Source organism: Taudactylus pleione, unplaced genomic scaffold (genome assembly GCF_031769625.1).
Source record: "Taudactylus pleione unplaced genomic scaffold, aTauple2 ptg000747l, whole genome shotgun sequence".
Lineage (NCBI taxonomy): Eukaryota > Metazoa > Chordata > Amphibia > Anura > Myobatrachidae > Taudactylus > Taudactylus pleione.
The window spans coordinates 2,987,058-3,010,490 of record NW_028285149.1 but is presented as its reverse complement, the minus strand read 5'-3'; the positions used below and the strand labels follow the sequence as shown (position 1 = coordinate 3,010,490).

General features: G+C 46.2%; 1 protein-coding gene across 1 annotated transcript in view; it reads right to left on the bottom strand.

Annotated features, from left to right (window-relative positions):
- Positions 1-23,433, bottom strand: part of LOC148477106 (pepsin A-like) — a 600,278-nt gene that overhangs the window by 534,212 nt on the left and 42,633 nt on the right. Inside the window, exon 3 of the mRNA XM_088457226.1 lies at positions 10,096-10,213. Within this exon, the coding sequence (XP_088313352.1) occupies positions 10,096-10,213 (118 nt within the window). The remainder of the gene's footprint in view (positions 1-10,095; positions 10,214-23,433) is intronic.

The following is a 23,433-nucleotide window of genomic DNA, read 5'->3' as shown; positions in this document are numbered from 1 at the left end:
ATTTCCCTGTTCCGGTCCCCATTTCCCTATCCCAGTTGCCATTTCCCTGTCCCAGCCGCTACTTCCCTGTCCAAATTGCTATTTCCCTGTCCCAGTTGCCATTTCTCTGTCCCAGCTGCCATTTCTCTGTCCCTGTCCCCATTTCCCTGTTCCGGTCCCCATTACCCTGTCCCAGTTGCCATTTTCCTGTCCCAGCTGCCATTTCCCTGTTCCCCGTCCCCATTTCTCTGTCCCAGCTGCCATTTCCCTGTTCCCCGTCCCCATTTCTCTTACCCAGCTGCCATTTCCCTGTTCCCTGTCCCCATTTCTCTGTCCCAGCTGCCATTTCCCTGTTCCGGTCCCCATTTCTCTGTCCCAGCTGCCATTTCCCTGTTCCCCATCCCCATTTCCCTGTCCCAGCTGCCATTTCCCTGTTCCGGTCCCCATTTCTCTGTCTCAGCTGCCATTTCCCTGTTCCGGTCCCCATTTCTCTGTCCCAGCTGCCATTTCCCTGTTCCCCGTCCCCATTTCCCTGTCCCAGTTGCCATTTTCCTGTCCCAGCTGCCATTTCCCTGTTCCCCGTCCCCATTTCCCTGTCCCAGCTGCCATTTCCCTGTTCCAGTCCCCATTTCTCTGTCCCAGCTGCCATTTCCCTGTTCCGGTCCCCATTTCTCTGTCCCAGCTGCCATTTCCCTGTTCCCCATCCCCATTTCTCTGTCCCAGCTGCCATTTCCCTGTTCCCCATCCCCATTTCCCTGTCCCAGTTGCCATTTTCCTGTCCCAGCTGCCATTTCCCTGTTCCCCGTCCCCATTTCCCTGTCCCAGCTGCCATTTCCCTGTTCCGGTCCCCATTTCTCTGTCCCAGCTGCCATTTCCCTGTACCGGTCCCCATTTCTCTGTCCCAGCTGCCATTTCCCTGTTCCCCATCCCCATTTCTCTGACCCAGCTGCCATTTCCCTGTTCCCTGTCCCCATTTCCCTGTCCCAGTTGCCATTTCCCTGTTCCAGCTGCCATTTCCCTGTTCCGGTCCCCATTTTCCTGTCCCAGCCGCCACTTCCCTGTCCCAGCAGCCATTTCCCTGTCCCAGTTGCCATTTTCCTGTCCCAGCTGCCATTTCCCTGTTCCGGTCCCCATTTCTCTGACCCAGCTGCCATTTCCCTGTTCCCTGTCCCCATTTCCCTGTCCCAGCTGCCATTTCCCTGTTCCGGTCCCCATTTCCCTGTCCCCGCTGCCATTTCCCTATCCCCGTCCCCATTTCCCTGTCTCAGCTGCCATTTCTCTGTCCCAGCTGCCATTTCCCTGTCCTTTACCTTTTCCATGCCCATCCCCAATGTTATGTCCCTGATCTCCTTCCCTGCCCGGCTATGTGTCGGTGTTGTCTCCTTTTCTGCTATTCCTCTGGCCTCCCTTGTTCTAGTGCCTTTGCCTCCCTCTTGTGGCTGCTTCTGTTCTCTGGTCTGTTGTTTTCCTCCATTCTGTTGGCAGAAGCTATAGGCAGGGCCGTCTTTAGGGGTGTGTGAGTGATGCCATCCTACATGGTACAGGGCCCTTGGAGGCAGAACCTGTTTGTGACTTGCAGGGTGCCTGGAATGGTAGCGCTACTGCAGAGGCATCCTGCAGCCTATGGAGCTGTCCAGAGCATCCTTAGTACAATCATGGCATTGCTCTACATCCCAGACCCGATGGCCTCATTATCACACCGACAGGCAGTACAGGGTCCCAGCAACCGAAGAAAAGAACGCGCAGAGCACTCTCCCCCAACACCCCCTGTCTCTGGATACACAACAAACTTTTCCATACCCTGGATGTTTAGCTGTCAGCAAGTACACAGGAAGTTCTGTTAAACAATAATCACAATACATGACATGTCAGACATATAAATACATTCCAGTCTACATGTCTGCAGAAGAGCATTTAGCACATGTGACGTCAGTCCCGCAAGGTTCTCCTCACATGCCACATAATTCTATTCACCATCTAGCAGCTCTCTGTGTCTTATGCCAATGTGCTTAGAGCAGCCATAATGCTCTGTGCTGCTCAATAAATCCATGGCACCTTTGTTGTCAGATGAAATGTTGACCATGACTTGTAGTAAGAAGACCTAGGCCCTCATTCAGAGCCGCTCGTAAGCGGTCGTACGCTCGTAGCAGTCCGATGTTGTCAAACCACGCATTCGTCGGTGTAACAGTGCGCATGTGCGTACGGCTGATTGCGATCATTTTTTCAGTCGTTCTTCGAATAGCGAACAGGAAGTGACATATCAAATGTGATTGACAGAACTGTCCGTTTTGGGGCGGTGACGGGGGTGGAGATGGGAAAACGCAGGCGTGGCGAGGCGTTTTTTGGGCATACATAAATTATCTGATGCGAACAGCCAATGTGAACGGAAAAAGTGTTACGTCACTGTCTGATCAACTTTCCATTCAAACTGCTCGCTCAGCTTGTGGTCTGGTATTCTCTACCACAATGACAATGGTCTCTTTGTTCCTCCCGTGGCTCATCGATGGTCTCCCGATTTATCAATTGAGGCCTCAAAAACAATCACTTTTGAATTGCAAAAATGCTTGTAAGGTGTATAGCAAATAGCCTTTTTTTATTAGCCAAAAACCGTACGCAGGTGAACTACTCAGCTGCTAATTTCTGGGTTATACAATCAATTAGCTAACTAATGTTTTTTAAATTTGCGTGTTTTTCATAAATTAGTTTTTTTACTTTTTTTTTTTAGGGGCCAAGAAAACAATCGTCCTTTTGTTTTTTGATAAGTGTTATTTAAAACTCTTAAATGGTTTTTAACCCTTGGTTTTAAAAAAAAAAACAGTTTTAATAAAGGCCCCAGAAAAAAATTTGATTTGCTAATGTACTTGGAAAAAAACAGAACGCATTCTATTGGTTATTGTATGAGTCATGTGACCTACAGCCTCACAAATATAATGTGAGTTATCATAGGCTTGATGCAGTGACATGCGTAAGCTAATTTAAATAAACAAATTAAAGTACTAAAATATGCCTATAAAAAACAACGGAAAACAATAGTATCATTCCTAAAAACATTCAATTTTGAAAAAAAAGACCATTGGTGAAACCATACGTATTCTGCGGTACAAATGACACACACTGACAAGAATAAAGTTTATTGACAATGAAAAAAAAAAAAAGGATTGAAAACATGTGAATAACAATTAAGGTAATTAATATAATGATTGCCATGAAACGATGAAAGTATGTTTGCAGAATGAAATAGCAGGCAATCGAAGACTGACAGGGCCACTTCCGGAATTGAATTGTGCGAGCGCTCCCTGCAACCAAAGAGGAGACGTCCGGCTCTGAATCAGGCCCTTAGTGTGCTGTCTGGTTTGCCATTCACCGTTCCAAACGGGACAAGCTTTGCTTCAATGTACCCTTGTTAGTCTATGGTAACAGTCCCAGCACTGACATTTTGTACAATCCTCAGACCCAGCAGTTTCTGTGCATCCCAAGGTCATGTAGCCTGAACTTGTCACTCAGCAACAATTTCACTTTCACTGTCTGACTTTCCTGGCCTGCAAGTAATAAATCATCTACGTACAAAACTATGATGAATAAGCTTTTCTCTTTCCATTTGTAGTAAAAACAGTGATCAGTTTTAGAATGTACTAAGTAAATATCTAGCAGTGAACGGCCTAGTATGATGTACCAGCAGCGCCCACATCCGCCGGTGCTTTTACCAGCCAGACGCCTAGTGCATTACAACACCCAGCAATACCCAGAAGCCCCAGGCTGCTTCTACACTGCTGTGATACCTGTTATATCCGTGTCTTATGCTACTTGTTGTTCTACATGGTTCAATAAACTTAAGAACTAGTTAAGCTTTACCACGTGTGGACTAAGAACCACCAGCACTAATCAACTACACAAACAGTTCTATCATCATACATACTCTGGCCAAGTGTATTTCATCCTGGTTGGTAATCTGGACCTGATTCAGAGCCGGACACTCTGAACGAGCGCCCGCTCTGAATCAGGGCGTTTTTTTTTTAATAGTGCGCCCTTTTGGGCGCTCGCATAGCTGTGGGTTACCAGTCCAGTTATACTAGCTGGTCCCAGCCCAGCCACTATTCCAGTACCAGTTTGAATATTGCTAAATGGTTCCAGCCCGGTCTCCAAGTGAATTTCAGCCCAGTGATACTAGCCGGTCCCAGAACAGTCTCCATTCAGGTTTCAGCCCAGTTATACTAGTCAGTCCCAGCTGGCCATTATTCCTTCCTCAGTCCAGATATTGCTAACCAGTCCCAGCCTGGTCTCCAAGTGGGTTCCAGCCCAGTGATAATTGCCAATTACAGCCCTGCCTCCATATGGATTAAAGTCCAGTTATACTAGCCATTCCCTGCCCAGCCAATACTCTGGTTTCAGTCCAATAATGGTATGCTAGTATCTATATCAGTTGTTCCTCAGAAATTTTACCTCTGAGACAATCCCACTAATACAGCTTGCAAAAGAACTTCATCAAGCCATCTAGCTACCTTCATGTAGCCTCCACTCCATCTCCGGCAATACGTTCCAGACGAGATATAGGAAAACCTTTAGGCATGACCATTTGTACTGCCCTAATGGAGATCAAAATCATATTTTGGATCTGCTCAAGCTTTCTCAGTTTCAGTTACTATTTCAGCACCTTGCCTTCATCTTCCAACTCCTGCCAAGTTTGAAGGAGACCTTAAACTGTTGAGGATTTTTGAAACCTTGTGAAATTCACTTTGAGTTGCAGTCCAGCAACTTTCATACTGACAGAACTAAAGTGGCTTACATCATTTCCCTCCTATTGGGGCATCCATTAGCCTGGGCTTCACCCATCTGGGAAAGCTTGGATCCTCTGCTTTCTACTTATCCAGATTTCATCTCGGCCTTTTGTCAGATCTTTGATGAACCAAGAAGATCTAAATCTGCTTCAGCGGACATCCTACGATTAGGCCAAGGCTCTCGTTCAGTGGGTCAATATCTTGTTCGATTTCAAACAGTAGTGTCTGAATTAAGATGAAACAAGCAGCTTTTTTTGCAGCCTTCTGGAGTCGATTATCTGAGAATAAAGGATCAATTGTCTACCTGTGATTTACCAACTAAATTTGACGATCTGGTTTCTTTTTGTACCAAAGTGGATTTAGGATTCCAGGAATGAGCTTTGGAGAAGGGAAAGAAAGAACACTTCAGAGCTTGCAAATTCCTTTGACCACATCTGCCTTCACTCTCCAGTGAAAAGCCAATGCAGATAAATCTCTCCAGTTTGTCTACGGAATAATGCTAAAGACGGTTTCAGGGAAATCTTTGTTTGTATTTTGCTGCTCCTGATCATCTGCTTGGAACTTGGGAAACTCCCGTTCCTAATCTGTGGTGGAGAGCCAGGTTGAGAGTAGCTAATCTTTCTCCACAAAATTCAGATTGTACTATCGAAGCTATTTTGGAGCATGTTCCATGATCGAAATTCCGGTGCCATTGGGAGTTTTATAACTGCCTCATTGATTCAGGAGCTACTCCTTCCTACAGAATAGTTACCTCATCCCATGAATCTCAAGGCTGTAGACAGCAGTCATATTTCTGACTGCATTATCACTCATCAAACCCACCCACTGAAGGTTATGGTTGGGGTTCTACATTTGGAACATTTGAGACTCTTGGTCATACCCAAGGCATCCCAATCCCTCATGATAGGCCTTCCATGGCTTCGCCAACATAACCCTCAAATTGATTGGACAACTTCACAAATTATCTCTTGAGGACCCTTTTGCAAATATTGTTGCATCCAGCAGTTACTTCCTCTTCGAACCACGGTTACTCCAAGTCAAAATCTTCCTCCTATTGACTATAAGGAATTTACAGATGACTTTAGCAAAGCTAGAGCCTATTCACTGCTGCCCCATCATTAGTGGGATTGCCTCATTGATCTAATTCCAGGTAAAAGCCCTCCTAGGGGCCAAACTTATTTCCCGAAACCCATCCATGATGAGGCACATTAAAGAAACCTACAAAAGGGTTTTATACATCCTGCCTGTGTAGGGTTTTGGAGGATGAAGCATGGGGGTCTCTGTCCCTGTATCAATTACAGAGGATTAAATAAAATCACAATTGTATTGCTACCCCATGTCACTTATTATTGAGCTATTTGACTGCATCAATGGAGCCACAATTTTACAAAATTGATTTGCGGGGAGCTTACAATTTTATCTGAATATGGACAGGAGATGAGTGGAAAATGACCTTCAATAAGTGAGATGGACACTTAAAATATCTTGTCATGCCCTTTAGCCTAAGTAATGCTGCGGTCAACACTATGTCAATGAGATCTTCCATGACCTTCTCTACAAAAGTGTAGTATTATATCTAAATAATATTCTGAACTTCTCTGACAATCTAGAGAACCATCGGCTACACGTCTAGGAGGTTCTCTCCCATCTCTGCTCCAAACAATTTGTCTGTAAATTGAAGAAATGTATCTTTGAAATATCTTCAATTCCATTCTTAGGATACATTATTTCGGGTACAGACTTCTCTACACATGTGACACCTATTACTGCTCTTACCTGTATTTGCTATAGAGTAGTGGAGACATTTACAGGAGGGAGCTAAATATTCGATTTTCACCGTTCACAAGATTCTCCTCTATTTGAAGTCAAACAAGATTGGCTTTATTTTTTTCCAGGTTTGACTTTAAAGTAATTTTTCTGCCAGGGTCGTGTAAGACTGGTGCCAATCCGGTTCCATGGTACAAGATAAAGATTCTCTCCTCACAAGGAAGCATCTCATTATTGATCCTCTTTCATTGTGTCAATCTGACTCTTACTCCACCTCCAGGGAAAATTTTAATAAATCCTGCTCTTCACAAGAAATGACTTCATTGTCACATGTCTCTCATTTCGCTGGACACTCCAGGGTTCCAAATTTGTTCAAAGGTCATATTGGCAGCCTACTCTTAAACAAGAAATTGTGGCCTCTTGCACTGTGTGCTCAGCACAAAATCCAATGTCAAGCACCCACGGGTCAACTACAACCTCTGTCCATTCCACACCAACCTTGGACTCACCTGTCTATGGACTTTATTACAGACCTGCTAGCTTTAAAAATGGCACTTTTCATACCACTTACAGGACTACCCCTTGCTTCAAAGTTGGCCCAGTTATTCCTCCAGGAAATCTTCAGACTCCACAGTCTGCTCACTGAAATTATATCAGATCGAAGAGTGTAATTCGTTGCAAATTTTGACTGCATGTGTTCTGTGCTTCATATCATCCCCAAACTAATGGTAAGACTGAAAAGTGAACCAAGATATGGCAACCTTCATTTGACTCTAGAGGGTATTTTTACTAAAGTGAGAGTTTTTAGAAGTGGAAGTTAAATGTTAAGTAGAATCTGATTGGTTGCTATGGGCAACATCTCCATTTCTAAAAACTCTCACTTTAGTAAATTAACCCCTTGGTTTCCTCTTCTCAGGATAACTGGGTTGATTACTACCCTGGACAGAGGACCTGATTCAGAGCCGGACGCTCTGACCAGAGCGCTCGCTCTGAATCAGGGCCAGGCTACCTAAAATTGGAGCGGCCTCTTGGACTCTCGCATAGCTGTGGGTTACCACCCACAGCTTATGCGAGCGTCCATGATGATGGTCACGATGGTCAAGACCATCGCGACCATCAGGCTTGCAATGAGACCCTTGCGGTAGGGTCTTGTTGCCGCAAGCCCTGGAGTGCTTTTGGCTCTATCAGAGCCAAAATCACTCCCACTGACATCACTAATGATGTCAGTGGGGCCGGCCCCAGATGGTAGGCATTCCCATGGGAACGCCTCCATCTGAAAGCCACACCCACCAAGGGGGGCGTGCAGTAACTCACCATCGACAGCACGCCCCCTTTGGTGCGAGACCCCGAGCGACGGCTTCCCCGTCGCTCGCCGGGTATCGCGCATGCGCATGACGGAGCTCCCTCCGTCGTGCGCATGCGCACTTGGGCACCATCGACCCTCTTGTGAGTGTACAATGCTCGCGAGCGGGTCTGAATTAGACCCAGAGGCCCTGATTCAGAGCCGGACGCTCTGACAGAGAGCTCGCTCTGAATCAGGGCCGGTCTTTTTTTTATTTAGAACGGCCTCCTGGCCGCTTGCATGGCAGTGGGTGACCACCCACAGCTATAGCGAGCAGCCAGGAAGATGGTCGCGATGTTCAAGGCCATCGCAACCATCGGGCTTGCGTCGAGACCCTTGTGGTAGGGTCTCGTTGCCGCAAGCCCCAGAGAGATTTCGTCTCTAACAGAGCTGAAATCTCTCAAGTTATGTCAGTGGGGCCGCCCCCAAACGGAGGCGTTCACATGGGAACGCCTCCGTTTGGGCAGCCACTCCCCCGGCCTGCCCACCAAAGGGGGCGTGTTGTCACTCAACATCGACAGCACACCCCCTTTGTTACGAGACCCGGAGCGACGGAGTGCCCGTTGCTATCCGGGTCTCGCGCAGGCGCACGACGGAGCCGGCTCCGTCGTGTGCATGCGCACTGGCCCACCATCGACCCGGTTGCGAGCGCACAGCACTTGTGACCGGGTCTGAATCAGGCCAAGAGTTCTCCAACAATAACTAATACCATTCCTTGTCTAATTCCACGCCTTTCTTTGCATTTTATGGACTTCATCCAAGGGTACATGTACTGTACATGCGTTTTTGCCACTACTGTCAGATGTTGTTTCGGCTGCAGATATAACACTTTGATGCTTTGCCAAGAATTGAAAGGAGGTTCGCTCCTAAAAGCCTCTTCCAGGTATCGAAAACGATGAGCAATTCCAAGTCTCAAACAAGAAGACTGAGTGTGGCTTTCTACTCGCAATCTGTGACTTAGAGTACCCTCCATGAAATTCATCCCATGCTACCTTGGCCCGCTTCCAGTGGAACACACAATCAATCATAATAAAAAATATAAATTATCACCATTTCTACAGATTACAAATTCCTTCCATATCTCCCTGTTGAAGCCATTGATTCTCAATTGGTTTCACTGATATTGGGGGTCAGAATGTAATTGCAATATGATTGGTGTACTAGGAAGTGTTTAAAACGGGATGTTGTCAAGAGGCCGGCGGCCCCGAGGCCGTTAGGTTTTTTTGGGGGGAGGTTAGGGTTAAGCACCTCTAGGGCAGAGGGTAGGCTCATGCACCACTGGGGGGGTTAGGTGTAGGCACTAAGGGGGGTTAGGTTTAGGCACGAAGGAGGGGGACTTAGGTTCAGGAACTAACAATAAGGGTTAGGGTGTGAGTGGGGAGGGTTAGGGTGTGAGTGGGGAGGGTTAGGGGGAGAGAGGGGAAGTGTAAGTTATAAATATCTTCTTTGTATTAATCTATTCATTTTTATATCAAAACTCTGGAGCATGACAGGAAGTACGATAGGGGAAGGAGTATAACAGGGGAGGCTCTGCCCTGTCTGCACTATATGTAACAATACACATTTTAGTCACTCTTCTTTCTACAAGACATAGCCAGCAATGACCCATTTACGGATTGAAGATTTTGAGTTCAATGATTGTTATAGAGCTTGAAATTGCCCTCATGTATATGCCGTTAGCTGGATCTGCTTCTTCTGTAAGGGCAATTGCCCTCTTGTTGCCTGGCATGTTCAGTGCTGAGACTTATGTCCCCATAGATGGCACTTTTGTACTGAATACAATTGTATTTTTAATTAATGCTCCCAAAGCTATATTTTGTCTTTAGCTACATGCACACTTGATGATGCGTGTATGCAGCAACATAGTCAATGGCAGGCTTGGCGGTGGTGCCGGGATCGGCAAGTGTGCGACGAATGACAGTGGGGGGGAAAGCGGGGCTGTATTCACAATATCCCCAGATTGGGTTGCATGTACAGCCGACTGGGGATATTATTAATGACCCGCGGGAACATGCATCGTTGGTCATTCAGACCATACACACTAGACCATATGAACGATAAATCGTTGAACGATATTGTTATCGTTCACTTTTATCGTCTAGTGTGTACGCAGCATTAGTGTAAAATGTATAAATCTGACAGCACCGTGGTGATATATGCTGGCTCATGCTGCTGTAAGGTGCACATAGATCCCTATACATATTGCCCATTACAACACTAGGAGTTACTTACTGCAGGCAGCACTGGAGCAGGACACGGATGGGACCCACAGCTCAGCGGATCCAGTGTCAAACACTACGGAGAACTCTTGGGGGGGAGTGCCAATATAAATGGTACCAAAATATTCATTCTATAAAAAGAAACATAAATGAGAGATTAAAGGAAGAGAGCTCCTATTATTACAGGCAGAATAGCCAATAGCTACATTCATGCGAGAACAACCCCTTTCTCCTGATATACATGGGGTATATCTGTATTGTTTATATCTATTGTCCAGGGCACAAACACCTTTGAAGCACAGAATTATATGCATTATTTCTATAGAGATCATCATTCAGTCTCTCCAAAGAATTACACGTGTTCAAGTCCCCCATTTATTGTACACTTCTCCTTTGTGTACGATAGCTTCTTACGCTCCATCAAACTCACTTATTCACCCCAGCCTACCGGATCTCTTTCCAATACCATACCAAATTTACCACCACTACTCCCCCCCTCTCTTTCAGAATGTAAGCTCTTGAGGGCAGGGCCCTCTCTCCTGCTGTTCCAGCCCTCTCCCTAGGAACAAGACCTCAGGCTATAGGCTACTTGTATTTATGTTAGGAATCTTATAGCATAAACGGCTGATGTGGTTGTGAGCAAAGTAAATAAATAAATAAATAAACTTTGCACTGGGACCAACAAAAAACCGGCTGAACTGTCAGGGGATATAAGGTGTGCAGAGAGATTCAGATTGGGAGGGGCGTGTCTTACATCTACATTGCAGCATAAGAATAACATGTACTGTATGGGCTACATGTGGAAGTAGTTAGTATTTACTCTGCATGCTATATAGACCAAAAAAATACCAAACTCCGTAATAGATGTGGGCAGAGGCAGGCTTCTGTGCCCTAATCATTGTTTGAATCACAGAACTGGAAAAACCTTTTGCTCTTAGGATGGAAGATTCAAAAGCCATGCCATCAAAGCCAGACGAGGTAAGTCCGATGTTGGCAGGGACCCTGTGTTAACAGATACTGCCATAGAGGAAGAGGGTATGGACTGTCTATGGACAGATTCTGGATGTCGGTCAACCATTGACATCTGGGCCAAGCCGGAGCCACCAATATTACCGTTCCGCCTTCCTACTCGAATTTTATGAGAATTCTTGGGAGTAGAAAAATCGGAGAAAAGAGATACCCCAGCTTGAAATCACATCTCACTGCCAGTGTTCCCACGAAAGCTGCTGATGGGTCTGTGGACATGGATCCATACCTGGGGACTTTGTGGTTGTGGCGTGATGCCTTGAGATCTATCTCTGGTTTCCCCAGTTGTTTACCAGGAGCTGAAGCACGCCCGGATGGAGAGACCACTCTCCAGCATGTATGTCCTGGCGACTTAGGAAATCTGCTTCTCAATTGAGTACTCCCGTTATGAATATTGCTGAGATGGCTGGAAGATGACGTTCTGCCCAAATCAGAACCTTTGTCACTTCCTTCATGGCTCCATAACTTCTTGCGCCTCCCTGATGATTGAGGTAGGCCACTGCAGTCAAATTGTCAGACTGGATCTTGGCCGGTCTGCCCTGAAACAGTTCATGTGCTTGTAGTTCCAGAATATTTTTGGGCAGATGACTTTCTTGATTTGTCCATCTTCCCAGAAAGGTGTGATGACCTGTCGCTGCCACCCATCCGCGAAGGCCATGGTGAGAAACACCCAACTTGGAATCCAGAACGGACGCCCTTTGTTTAGATGATCCTTTTTCAGCCACCACCGGAGTGATGAACCTCTGGATCCTCTGAGACTTTAAAAGATGATGCTATTTGTTCCACTTGGAGAGAATCAATCTTTATAGAGGCCTGGAATGGAACTGAGCATACCCCAACATGTCGAATGTGGATACCATTGATCCCAGGACCTGCATTGCTAACCAAATGGATACCCTTCTCTTGTGTAGCAGCTTGCATATTTGCAATGATATAACCGCAATCTTGTCCTCTGGCAGAAACACTCTTTGTGCCTGAGAATCCAGAAATGCTCCCAGATGTACCATCTGCTGTGTAGGATAAAGTGACGAATTCTTCCAATTGATTATCCAGCTGTGCCCTTGTAGGCAGGCTATGGTCATTTGAAGATGGTTTTGTAACATAACCGGAGTCTGTGCCAATATCAAAAGGTCATCCTGATATGGCAGAATTCTGACTCCCTGATGCCTGAGATAGGCCATCATGACTGCCATTATTTTGATAAAAACCCGGGGAGCCGTGGATAGGCCAAAGGGTAGAGCCTGAAATTGGTAGTGTTACTAAAGGATAGCAAACCGTAAGAATTGTTGGTGGGATGGTATAATAGGAACATGCAGATATGCATCCTGAATGTCCAGAGAAACCATGTAACCCCCCCAGCTCCATTGCCAAAATAATTGACCGGAGGGTTTCCATACGAAACTTGGATACATGGATAAACCTGTTGAGGGTTTTTAGATTTAGTATAGGATGATAAACCCCATTCAATTTCTGAACCAGAAACAGATTGGAATAATAACCCCTTCCTGTAGCAGGGAGTGAATGGCTTCCTGAAGGGCCAAGGACTTGACCACATCTGATGGAAGATTTGTGCAAACAAACTTCTGGTGGGGATTTCTCCTGAAAGTGAGGGCATTCCCCTGAGAGACCACTTCTCGGACCCAGGCATCTGTAGTTGTCTGATGCCAATAATCCTCAAACTGAAGAAGTCGGCCTCCCACCCTGGGATCCTTCCATCAGGCCGAAGGCTTGTTGTCCAGCTTAGAAGTTGGACGTCTTGCCGGGACAGACCTCTTAGTTTGTCGCTTAGACTTGCAGAAACTAGTTGGCCTAGAGGAAGGCTGTTCCTTTGCTCATCCCTGAGGATGGAAGGACTGAAAAGAAACCTGCCTAGAACTAGTCTTTGACGTAGATGGCAAACCTGCAGATTTTGAAGCCGCTAGAGTAGTGATCATATTATCCAACTCTACTCCAAAAAGTACCTTTCCATAGAAAGGTAAGACTTCCAGCGCCCTCTTTGATCCTGTATCAGCTTTCCAAGATCTTAACCAAAGGACCCTACGAGCCACTATTGATACTGCTGATGCCCTAGAAGCTAAAATTCCAGCATCCACTGTAGCCCTTCCCAGATAGGAAGCTGCTTCTCGTATGTGGGAGATATTCATCATCTGTTCTCTGCTAGCATTTGGTAGTGAATCCCCCACCCTTATCCATTCTTCAACAGCTTTGGCTACCCAGGCCCCAGCCATAACTGGACGAGTAACTGCTCCAGATGATGAAATTATTGCTTTAAGACTGGCTTTAATCTGTGGAATCCTTCAGGGAAGATTGTGATGGAATAGGCATTGTAGCATTTCTGATTAAATGTGCGCCATGAGCATCCACAGTAGGAGGTACATCCCATTTAGTACATATAGTAGGTGGGAACGGATACAATTATGTTATTCTTTTACTCACATAAAACTGTTTATCAAGGTTACCCCATGCCTCCGCGATAAGCTCTATGAGCTGATCAGATTCAGGGAACTCCTTTTTTGACCACCTTCCGGTGGTGATTAAACATTGGAGTCTTCTTACTATGAGCTGGTTCATCATCTGGAATATCTAGGACTGATTTAACCACCCTTACCAAAGAAGGAACATCCACTGTGGATCGATGATCCTCCTCCCCAGAGCTAGATCCTGGAGATGAACCCTGTGCATCATCTGATTTTTCTGATGACATACAAGTCCATATGGTGGGCAGACTGACAAAATGATAACTTGCATTTAGGTGCCTTAGTAACTACTGGTCTGTTATCAACATCAGATGATGCCATACTCTGACTAGAATGGCCATAAACATCCTTCCATGAAGGTTGCATAGGAAGTGCAAACATAGTATACTGTGACCACCCCATCCAAGGAGGCATCATAGGAGCATCCATACGATCCACAATCTTTATTATAACCTGGGACAAAGATGAAACCCAAGATGGTTCTTGTCCAGGGACAGGTGAACTGGATTGGTGAGGTGACTCTTTATAACAGACAACACACAAACCATCCTTTACATTCTGAGAGGACACATAAGTTGTACATGACTTACATGGAAACAGGCTGCTCCCCCTCCTGTTTCCCTTTATCTTTTGACATGGTCAATAAAGGCAATAATTGCAATGTTATGTGACAGCCTTCACAAAATATCAATTGAATGTGATGTACTCAGAACGAAACCTCCACCCCAAGAGGAAGGAGAGAAATTAGACAATGTAGCAAATAGGGCTCTATTATTAACATTATTTTTACTAAAATAAAGTGATAAAGGCTGTTTTGTGTGTTCACACCCTTTTCACATAATTTTAGTTTCACCTAAATTTACTAAAGGGCAATTGGAGTAGAATTGTAAAATTCTTCTTGTGTTGGACCCCAGTGTTCTATCCTGTTACATGTCAGGGTTACTTACAGCCATTTCCATATATTTTGAGGACATAATTGTTTGATAAATAGGCCCCTTAGGGGTAAAATTACTAAGATTCGTTTTTGGTCAATTTAGTTTTTTTCTGTGATTTGCTTGTGATTTTGCAAATCAGTGATTCACTGAACCCTAAATCAATGGCAAATCACAGGTGAAACATGACTGAACTCACCAATTCATCACAGTAAGCCATGGGACCAAATTTCGTATCACTTACAGAGACTCATATACAAATCATGAACCACGTTAGTCAATATCAATAAAAATCACACTAAAATCACAACACAATTCCCACATGGCACTGATTGGCTAAGAGTCAGACCACTCTCAGCCAATCAGCTGGCAGTGTCTATGGCAGTGCTAGCTGTTTGGCTTCAACTCTTAGCCATCAATAGTGCAGAGAAACACGTGGGAACTGTACTGTGTACAGATGTGTCCACATACATCTTACTTCCTTGTGCGTTGTAGTTACACCATGCCGTGGCGTGACTCGGTAGCCCATGGCGTGACTCGGTAACCCGTTGCATGACTCGGTAGCCCGTGGCATGACTAGGTAGCGCTGAGCATCTTTTCTGTGGCTTTTTACTTTATTTGCAAACTGATGCGACTAGGACACATGCCTATATTCTGTGTGTGACTGCAGGTGTGTCTGCATTCCTATATTCTGTGTGTGACTGCGGGTGTATCTGCATGCTTGTATTCTGGGTGTGACTGCGGGTGTATCTGTATGCCTATATTCTGTGTGTGACTGCGGGTGTATCTGCATTCCTATATTCTGTGTGTGTGACTGCGGGTGTATCTGCATGCCTATATTCTGTGTGTGTATCTGCATGCCTATATTCTGTGTGTGTGATTGCGGGTGTGTCTGCATTTATAAATATTCTGTGTGTGACTGCGGGTGTATCTGCATGCCTGTATTCTGTGTGTGACTGCGGGTGTATCTGAATGCCTGTATTCTGTGTGTGACTGCGGGTGTATCTGCATGCCTATATAATGTGTGTGTGACTGCGGGTGTATCTGCATGCCTATATTCTGTGTGTGTGACTATGGGTGTATCTGCATGTCTATATTCTGTGTGTGTGACTATGGGTGTATCTGCATGCCTATATTCTGTGTGTGTGACTGCGGGTGTATCTGCATGCCTATATTCTGTGTGTGACTGCGGGTGTATCTGCATGCCTATATTCTGTGTGTGACTGCGGGTGTATCTGCATGCCTATGTTCTGTGAGTGTGACTGCAGGTGTATCTGCATGCCTATATTCTGTGTGTGACTGCGGGTGTATCTGAATGCCTATATTCTGTGTGTGACTGCGGGTGTATCTGCATGCCTATATAATGTGTGTGTGACTGCGGGTGTATCTGCATGCCTATATTCTGTGTGTGTGACTATGGGTGTATCTGCATGTCTATATTCTGTGTGTGTGACTATGGGTGTATCTGCATGCCTATATTCTGTGTGTGTGACTGCGGGTGTATCTGCATGCCTATATTCTGTGTGTGACTGCGGGTGTATCTGCATGCCTATATTCTGTGTGTGACTGCGGGTGTATCTGCATGCCTATGTTCTGTGAGTGTGACTGCGGGTGTATCTGCATGCCTATATTCTGTGTGTGTGACTGCGGGTATATCTGCATGCCTATATTCTGTGTGTTTGACTGCGACTGTACCTGCATGCCTATATTCTGTGTGTGTGACTGCGGGTGTGTCTGCATTCCTATATTCTGTGTGTGTGACTGCGGGTGTATCTGCATGCCTATATTCTGTGTGTGTATCTGCATGCCTATATTCTGTGTGTGTGATTGCGGGTGTGTCTGCATTTATAAATATTCTGTGTGTGACTGCGGGTGTATCTGCATGCCTGTATTCTGTGTGTGACTGCGGGTGTATCTGAATGCCTGTATTTTGTGTGTGACTGCGGGTGTATCTGCATGCCTATATAATGTGTGTGTGACTACGGGTGTATCTGCATGCCTATATTCTGTGTGTGTGACTGCGGGTGTATCTGCATGCCTATATTCTGTGTGTGACTGCGGATGTATCTGCATGCCTATATTCTATGTGTGTGACTATGGGTGTATCTGCATGCCTATATTCTGTGTGTGACTGCGGGTGTATCTGCATGCCTATATTCTGTGTGTGTGATTGTGGGTGTGTCTGCATTCCTATATTCTGTGTGTGACTGCGGATGTATATGCATGCCTATATTCTGTGTGTGTGACTGCGGGTGTATCTGCATGCCTATTCTGTGTGTGTGACTATGGGTGTATTTGCATGCCTATATTCTGTGTGTGTGACTATGGGAGAATCTGCATGCCTATATTCTGTGGGTGTGATTGCGGGTGTATCTGCATGCCTATATTCTGTGTGTGACTGCGGGTGTATCTGCATGCCTATATTCTGTGTGTGACTGCGGGTGTATCTGCATGCATATGTTCTGTGAGTGTGACCACGGGTGTATCTGCATGCCTATATTCTGTGTGTGTGACTGCGGGTATATCTGCATGCCTATATTCTGTGTGTGTGACTGTGACTGTATCTGCATGCCTATATTCTGTGTGTGTGACTGCGGGTGTATCTGCATGCCTATATTCTGTGTGTGTGACTGCGTACTGCGGGTGTATCTGCATGCCTATATTCTGTGTGTGTGACTACGGGTGTATCTGCATGCCTATATTCTGTGTGTGACTGCGGGTGTATCTGCATGCCTATATTCTGTGTGTGACTGCAGGTGTATCTGCATGCATATGTTCTGTGAGTGTGACCGCGGGTGTATCTGCATGCCTATATTCTGTGTGTGTGACTGCGGGTATATCTGCATGCCTATATTCTGTGTGTGTGACTGCGACTGTATCTGCATGCCTATATTCTGTGTGTGTGACTGCAGGTGTATCTGCATGCCTGTATTCTGTGTGTGTGACTGCGTACTGTGGGTGTATCAGCATGCCTATATTCTGTGTGTGTGACTGCGGCTGTATCTGCATGCCTATATTCTGTTTGTGACTGCGGGTGTATCTGCATGCCTATATTATGTGTGTGTGACTGCGAGTGTATCTGCATGCCTGTATTCTGTGTGTGTGATTGCGGATGTATCTGCATGCCTGTATTCTGTGTGTGACTGTGGGTGTATCTGCATGCCTATATTCTGTGTGTGTGACTGCAAGTTTATCTGCATGCCTGTATTCTGTGTGTGTGACTGCAGGTGTATCTGCATGCCTATATTCTGTGTGTGTGACTATGGGTGTATCTGCATGCCTATATTCTGTGTGTAACTGCGGGTGTATCTGCATGCCTATATTCTGTGTGTGTGACTGCAGGTGTATCTGCATGCCTGTATTCTGTGTGTGTGACTGCGGGTGTATCTGCATGCCTATATTCTGTGTGTGACTATGGGTGTATCTGCATGCCTATATTCTGTTTGTGACTGCGGGTGTATCTGCATGCCTATATTCTGTCTGTGTGACTGCGGATGTATCTGCATGCCTGTATTCTGTGTGTGACTGCGGGTGTATCTGCATGCCTATATTCTGTGTGTGTGACTGCGGGTGTATCTGCATGCCTATATTCTGTGTGTGTGACTGCGGGTGTATCTGCATGCCTGTATTCTGTGTGTGTGACTGCGGATGTACCTGCATGCCTATATTCTGTGTGTGACTGCGGGTGTATCTGCATGCCTATATTCTGTGTGTGTGATTGCGGGTGTGTCTGCATTCCTATATTCTGTGTGTGACTGCGGATGTATATGCATGCCTATATTCTGTGTGTGTGACTGCGGGTGTATCAGCATGCCTATTCTGTGTGTGTGACTATGGGTGTATTTGCATGCCTATATTCTGTGTGTGTGACTATGGGAGAATATGCATGCCTATATTCTGTGTGTGACTGCGGGTGTATCTGCATGCCTATATTCTGTGTGTGACTGCGGGTGTATCTGCATGCCTATATTCTGGGTGTGACTGCGGGTGTATCTGCATGCATATGTTCTGTGAGTGTGACCGCGGGTGTATCTGCATGCCTGTATTCTGTGTGTGTGACTGCGGGTATATCTGCATGCCTATATTCTGTGTGTGTGACTGCGACTGTATCTGCATGCCTATATTCTGTGTGTGTGACTGCGGGTGTATCTGCATGCCTATATTCTGTGTGTGTGACTGCGTACTGCGGGTGTATCTGCATGCCTATATTCTGTGTGTGACTACGGGTGTATCTGCATGCCTGTATTCTGTGTGTGACTGTGGGTGTATCTGCATTCCTATATTCTGTGTGTGTGACTGTGGGTGTATCTGCATGCCTGTATTCTGTGTGTGTGACTGCGGGTGTATCTGCATGCCTGTATTCTGTGTGTGTAACTGCGGATGTATCTGCATGCCTGTATTCTGTGTGTGACTGCGTGTGTATCTGCATGCCTATATTCTGTGTGTGACTGCGGGTGTATCTGCATGCCTATATTCTGTGTGTGTAACTACGGGTGTATCTGCATGCCTATATTCTGTGTGTGTGACTGCGGGTGTATCTGCATGCCTATATTCTGTGTGTGACTGCGGGTGTATCTGCATGCCTATATTCTGTGTGTGACTGCGGGTGTATCTGCATACCTATGTTCTGTGTGTGTGTGACTGCGGGTGCATCTGCATGCCTGTATTCTGTGTGTGACTGCGGCTGTATCTGCATGCCTATATTCTGTTTGTGACTGCGGGTGTATCTGCATGCCTGTATTCTGTGTGTGTGTCTGCGGATGTATCTGCATGCCTGTATTCTGTGTGTGACTGCGGGTGTATCTGCATGCCTATATTCTGTGTGTGTGACTGCGGGTGTATCTGCATGCCTGTATTCTGTGTGTGTGACTGCGGGTGTATCTGCATGCCTATATTCTGTGTGTGTGACTGCGGGTGTATCTGCATGCCTGTATTCTGTGTGTGTGACTGCGTACTGCGGGTGTATCTGCATGCCTATATTCTGTGTGTGTGACTACGGGTGTATCTGCATGCCTATATTCTGTGTGTGACTGCGGGTGTATCTGCATTCCTATATTCTGTGTGTGTGACTGCGGGTGTATCTGCATGCCTGTATTCTGTGTGTGTGACTGCGGGTGTATCTGCATGCCTGTATTCTGTGTGTGTGACAGCGGATGTATCTGCATGCCTGTATTCTGTGTGTGACTGCGGCTGTATCTGCATGCCTGTATTCTGTTTGTGACTGCGGGTGTATCTGCATGCCTGTATACTGTGTGTGTGTCTGCGGATGTATCTGCATGCCTGTATTCTGTGTGTGACTGCGGGTGTATCTGCATGCCTATATTCTGTGTGTGTGACTGCGGGTGTATCGGAATGCCTGTATTCTGTGTGTGTGACTGCGGGTGTATCTGCATGCCTATATTCTGTGTGTGACTGCGGGTGTATCTGCATGCCTATATTCTGTGTGTGTGACTGCGACTGTACCAGCATGCCTATATTCTGTGTGTGTGACTGCGGGTGTATCTGCATGCCTGTATTCTGTGTGTGTGACTATGGGTGTATTTGCATGCCTATATTCTGTGTGTGACTGCGGGTGTATCTGCATGCCTATATTCTGTGTGTGACTGCGGGTGTATCTGCATGCCTATATTCTGTGTGTGACTGCGGGTGTATCTGCATGCATATGTTCTGTGTGTGTGACTGCGGGTATATCTGCATGCCTATATTCTGTGTGTGTGACTGCGACTGTATCTGCATGCCTATATTCTGTGTGTGTGACTGCGGGTGTATCTGCATGCCTGTATTCTGTGTGTGTGACTGCGTACTGCGGGTGTATCTGCATGCCTATATTCTGTGTGTGTGACTACGGGTGTATCTGCATGCCTATATTCTGTGTGTGACTGCGGGTGTATCTGCATTCCTATATTCTGTGTGTGTGACTGTGGGTGTATCTGCATGCCTGTATTCTGTGTGTGTGACTGCGGGTGTATCTGCATGCCTGTATTCTGTGTGTGTGACTGCGGATGTATCTGCATGCCTGTATTCTGTGTGTGACTGCGGCTGTATCTGCATGCCTATATTCTGTGTGTGACTGCGGCTGTATCTGCATGCCTATATTCTGTTTGTGACTGCGGGTGTATCTGCATGCCTGTATTCTGTGTGTGTGTCTGCGGATGTATCTGCATGCCTGTATTCTGTGTGTGACTGCGGGTGTATCTGCATGCCTATATTCTGTGTGTGTGACTGCGGGTGTATCTGCATGCCTGTATTCTGTGTGTGTGACTGCGGGTGTATCTGCATGCCTATATTCTGTGTGTGACTGCGGGTGTATCTCCATGCCTATATTCTGTGTGTGTGACTGCGACTGTACCTGCATGCCTATATTCTGTGTGTGTGACTGCGGGTGTATCTGCATGCCTATATTCTGTGTGTGTGACTGCGTACTGCGGGTGTATCTGCATGCCAATATTCTGTGTGTGTGACTACGGGTGTATCTACATGCCTATATTCTGTGTGTGACTGCGGGTGTATCTGCATTCCTATATGCTGTGTGTGTGACTGCGGGTGTATCTCATGCCTGTATTCTGTGTGTGTGACTGCGGGTGTATCTGCTTGCCTGTATTCTGTGTGTGTGACTGCGGATGTATCTGCATGCCTGTATTCTGTGTGTGACTGCGTGTGTATCTGCATGCCTATATTCTGTGTGTGACTGCGGGTGTATCTGCATGCCTATATTCTGTGTGTGTGACTACGGGTGTATCTGCATGCCTATATTCTGTGTGTGTGACTGCGGGTGTATCTGCATGCCTATATTCTGTGTGTGACTGCGGGTGTATCTGCATGCCTATATTCTGTGTGTGACTGCGGGTGTATCTGCATGCCTATGTTCTGTGTGTGTGACTGCGGGTGCATCTGCATGCCTGTATTCTGTGTGTGACTGCGGCTGTAACTGCATGCCTATATTCTGTGTGTGACTGCGGGTGTATCTGCATGCCTATATTCTGTGTGTGTGACTGCAGGTGTATCTGCATGCCTGTATTCTGTGTGTGTGACTGCGGGTGTATCTGCATGCCTATATTCTGTGTGTGTGACTGCGGGTGTATCTGCATGCCTATATTCTGTGTGTGACTGCGGGTGTATCTGCATGCCTATATTCTGTATGTGTGACTGCGGGTGTATCTGCATGCCTATATTCTGTGTGTGTGACTGCGGATGTATCTGCATGCCTGTATTCTGTGTGTGACTGCGGGTGTATCTGCATGCCTATATTCTGTGTGTGTGACTGCGGGTGTATATGCATGCCTGTATTCTGTGTATGTGACTGCGGATGTATCTGCATGCCTGTATTCTGTGTGTGTGACTGCGGGTGTATATGCATGCCTGTATTCTGTGTGTGTGACTGCGGGTGTATCTGCATGCCTATATTCTGTGTGTGACTGCAGGTGTATCTGCATGCCTATATTCTGTGTGTGTGACTATGGGTATATCTGCATGCCTATATTCTGTGTGTGACTGCGGGTGTATCTGCATGCCTATATTCTGTGTGTGTGACTGCAGGTGTATCTGCATGCCTGTATTCTGTGTGTGTGACTGCGGGTGTATCTGCGTGCCTATATTCTGTGTGTGACTATGGGTGTATCTGCATGCCTATATTCTGTGTGTGACTGTGACTGTATCTGCATGCCTATATTCTGTGTGTGTGACTGCGGGTGTATCTGCATGCCTATATTCTGTGTGTGTGACTGCAGGTGTATCTGCATGCCTGTATTCTGTGTGTGTGACTGCGGGTGTATCTGCATGCCTATATTCTGTGTGTGTGACTGCGGGTGTATCTGCATGCCTATATTCTGTGTGTGACTGCGGGTGTATCTGCATGCCTATATTCTGTCTGTGTGACTGCGGGTGTATCTGCATGCCTATATTCTGTGTGTGTGACTGCGGATGTATCTGCATGCCTGTATTCTGTGTGTGACTGCGGGTGTATCTGCATGCCTATATTCTGTGTGTGTGACTGCGGGTGTATATGCATGCCTGTATTCTGTGTATGTGACTGCGGATGTATCTGCATGCCTGTATTCTGTGTGTGTGACTGCGGGTGTATATGCATGCCTGTATTCTGTGTGTGTGACTGCGGGTGTATCTGCATGCCTATATTCTGTGTGTGACTGCAGGTGTATCTGCATGCCTATATTCTGTGTGTGTGACTATGGGTATATCTGCATGCCTATATTCTGTGTGTGACTGCGGGTGTATCTGCATGCCTATATTCTGTGTGTGTGACTGCAGGTGTATCTGCATGCCTGTATTCTGTGTGTGTGACTGCGGGTGTATCTGCGTGCCTATATTCTGTGTGTGACTATGGGTGTATCTGCATGCCTATATTCTGTGTGTGACTGCGACTGTATCTGCATGCCTATATTCTGTGTGTGTGACTGCGGGTGTATCTGCATGCCTATATTCTGTGTGTGTGACTGCAGGTGTATCTGCATGCCTGTATTCTGTGTGTGTGACTGCGGGTGTATCTGCGTGCCTATATTCTGTGTGTGACTATGGGTGTATCTGCATGCCTATATTCTGTGTGTGACTGCGGGTGTATCTGCATGCCTATATTCTGTGTGTGTGACTGCGGGTTTATCTGCATGCCTGTATTCTGTATGTGTGACTGCGGATGTATCTGCATGCCTATATTCTGTGTGTGACTGCGGGTGTATCTGCATGCCTATATTTTGTGTGTGTGACTGCAGGTGTATCTGCATGCCTGTATTCTGTGTGTGTGACTGCGGGTGTATCTGCATGCCTATATTCTGTGTGTGACTGCCGGTGTATCTGCATGCCTATATTCTGTGTGTGTGACTATGGGTGTATCTGCAAGCCTATATTATGTGTGTGACTGCGGGTGTATCTGCATGCCTATATTCTGTGTGTGACTGTTGGTGT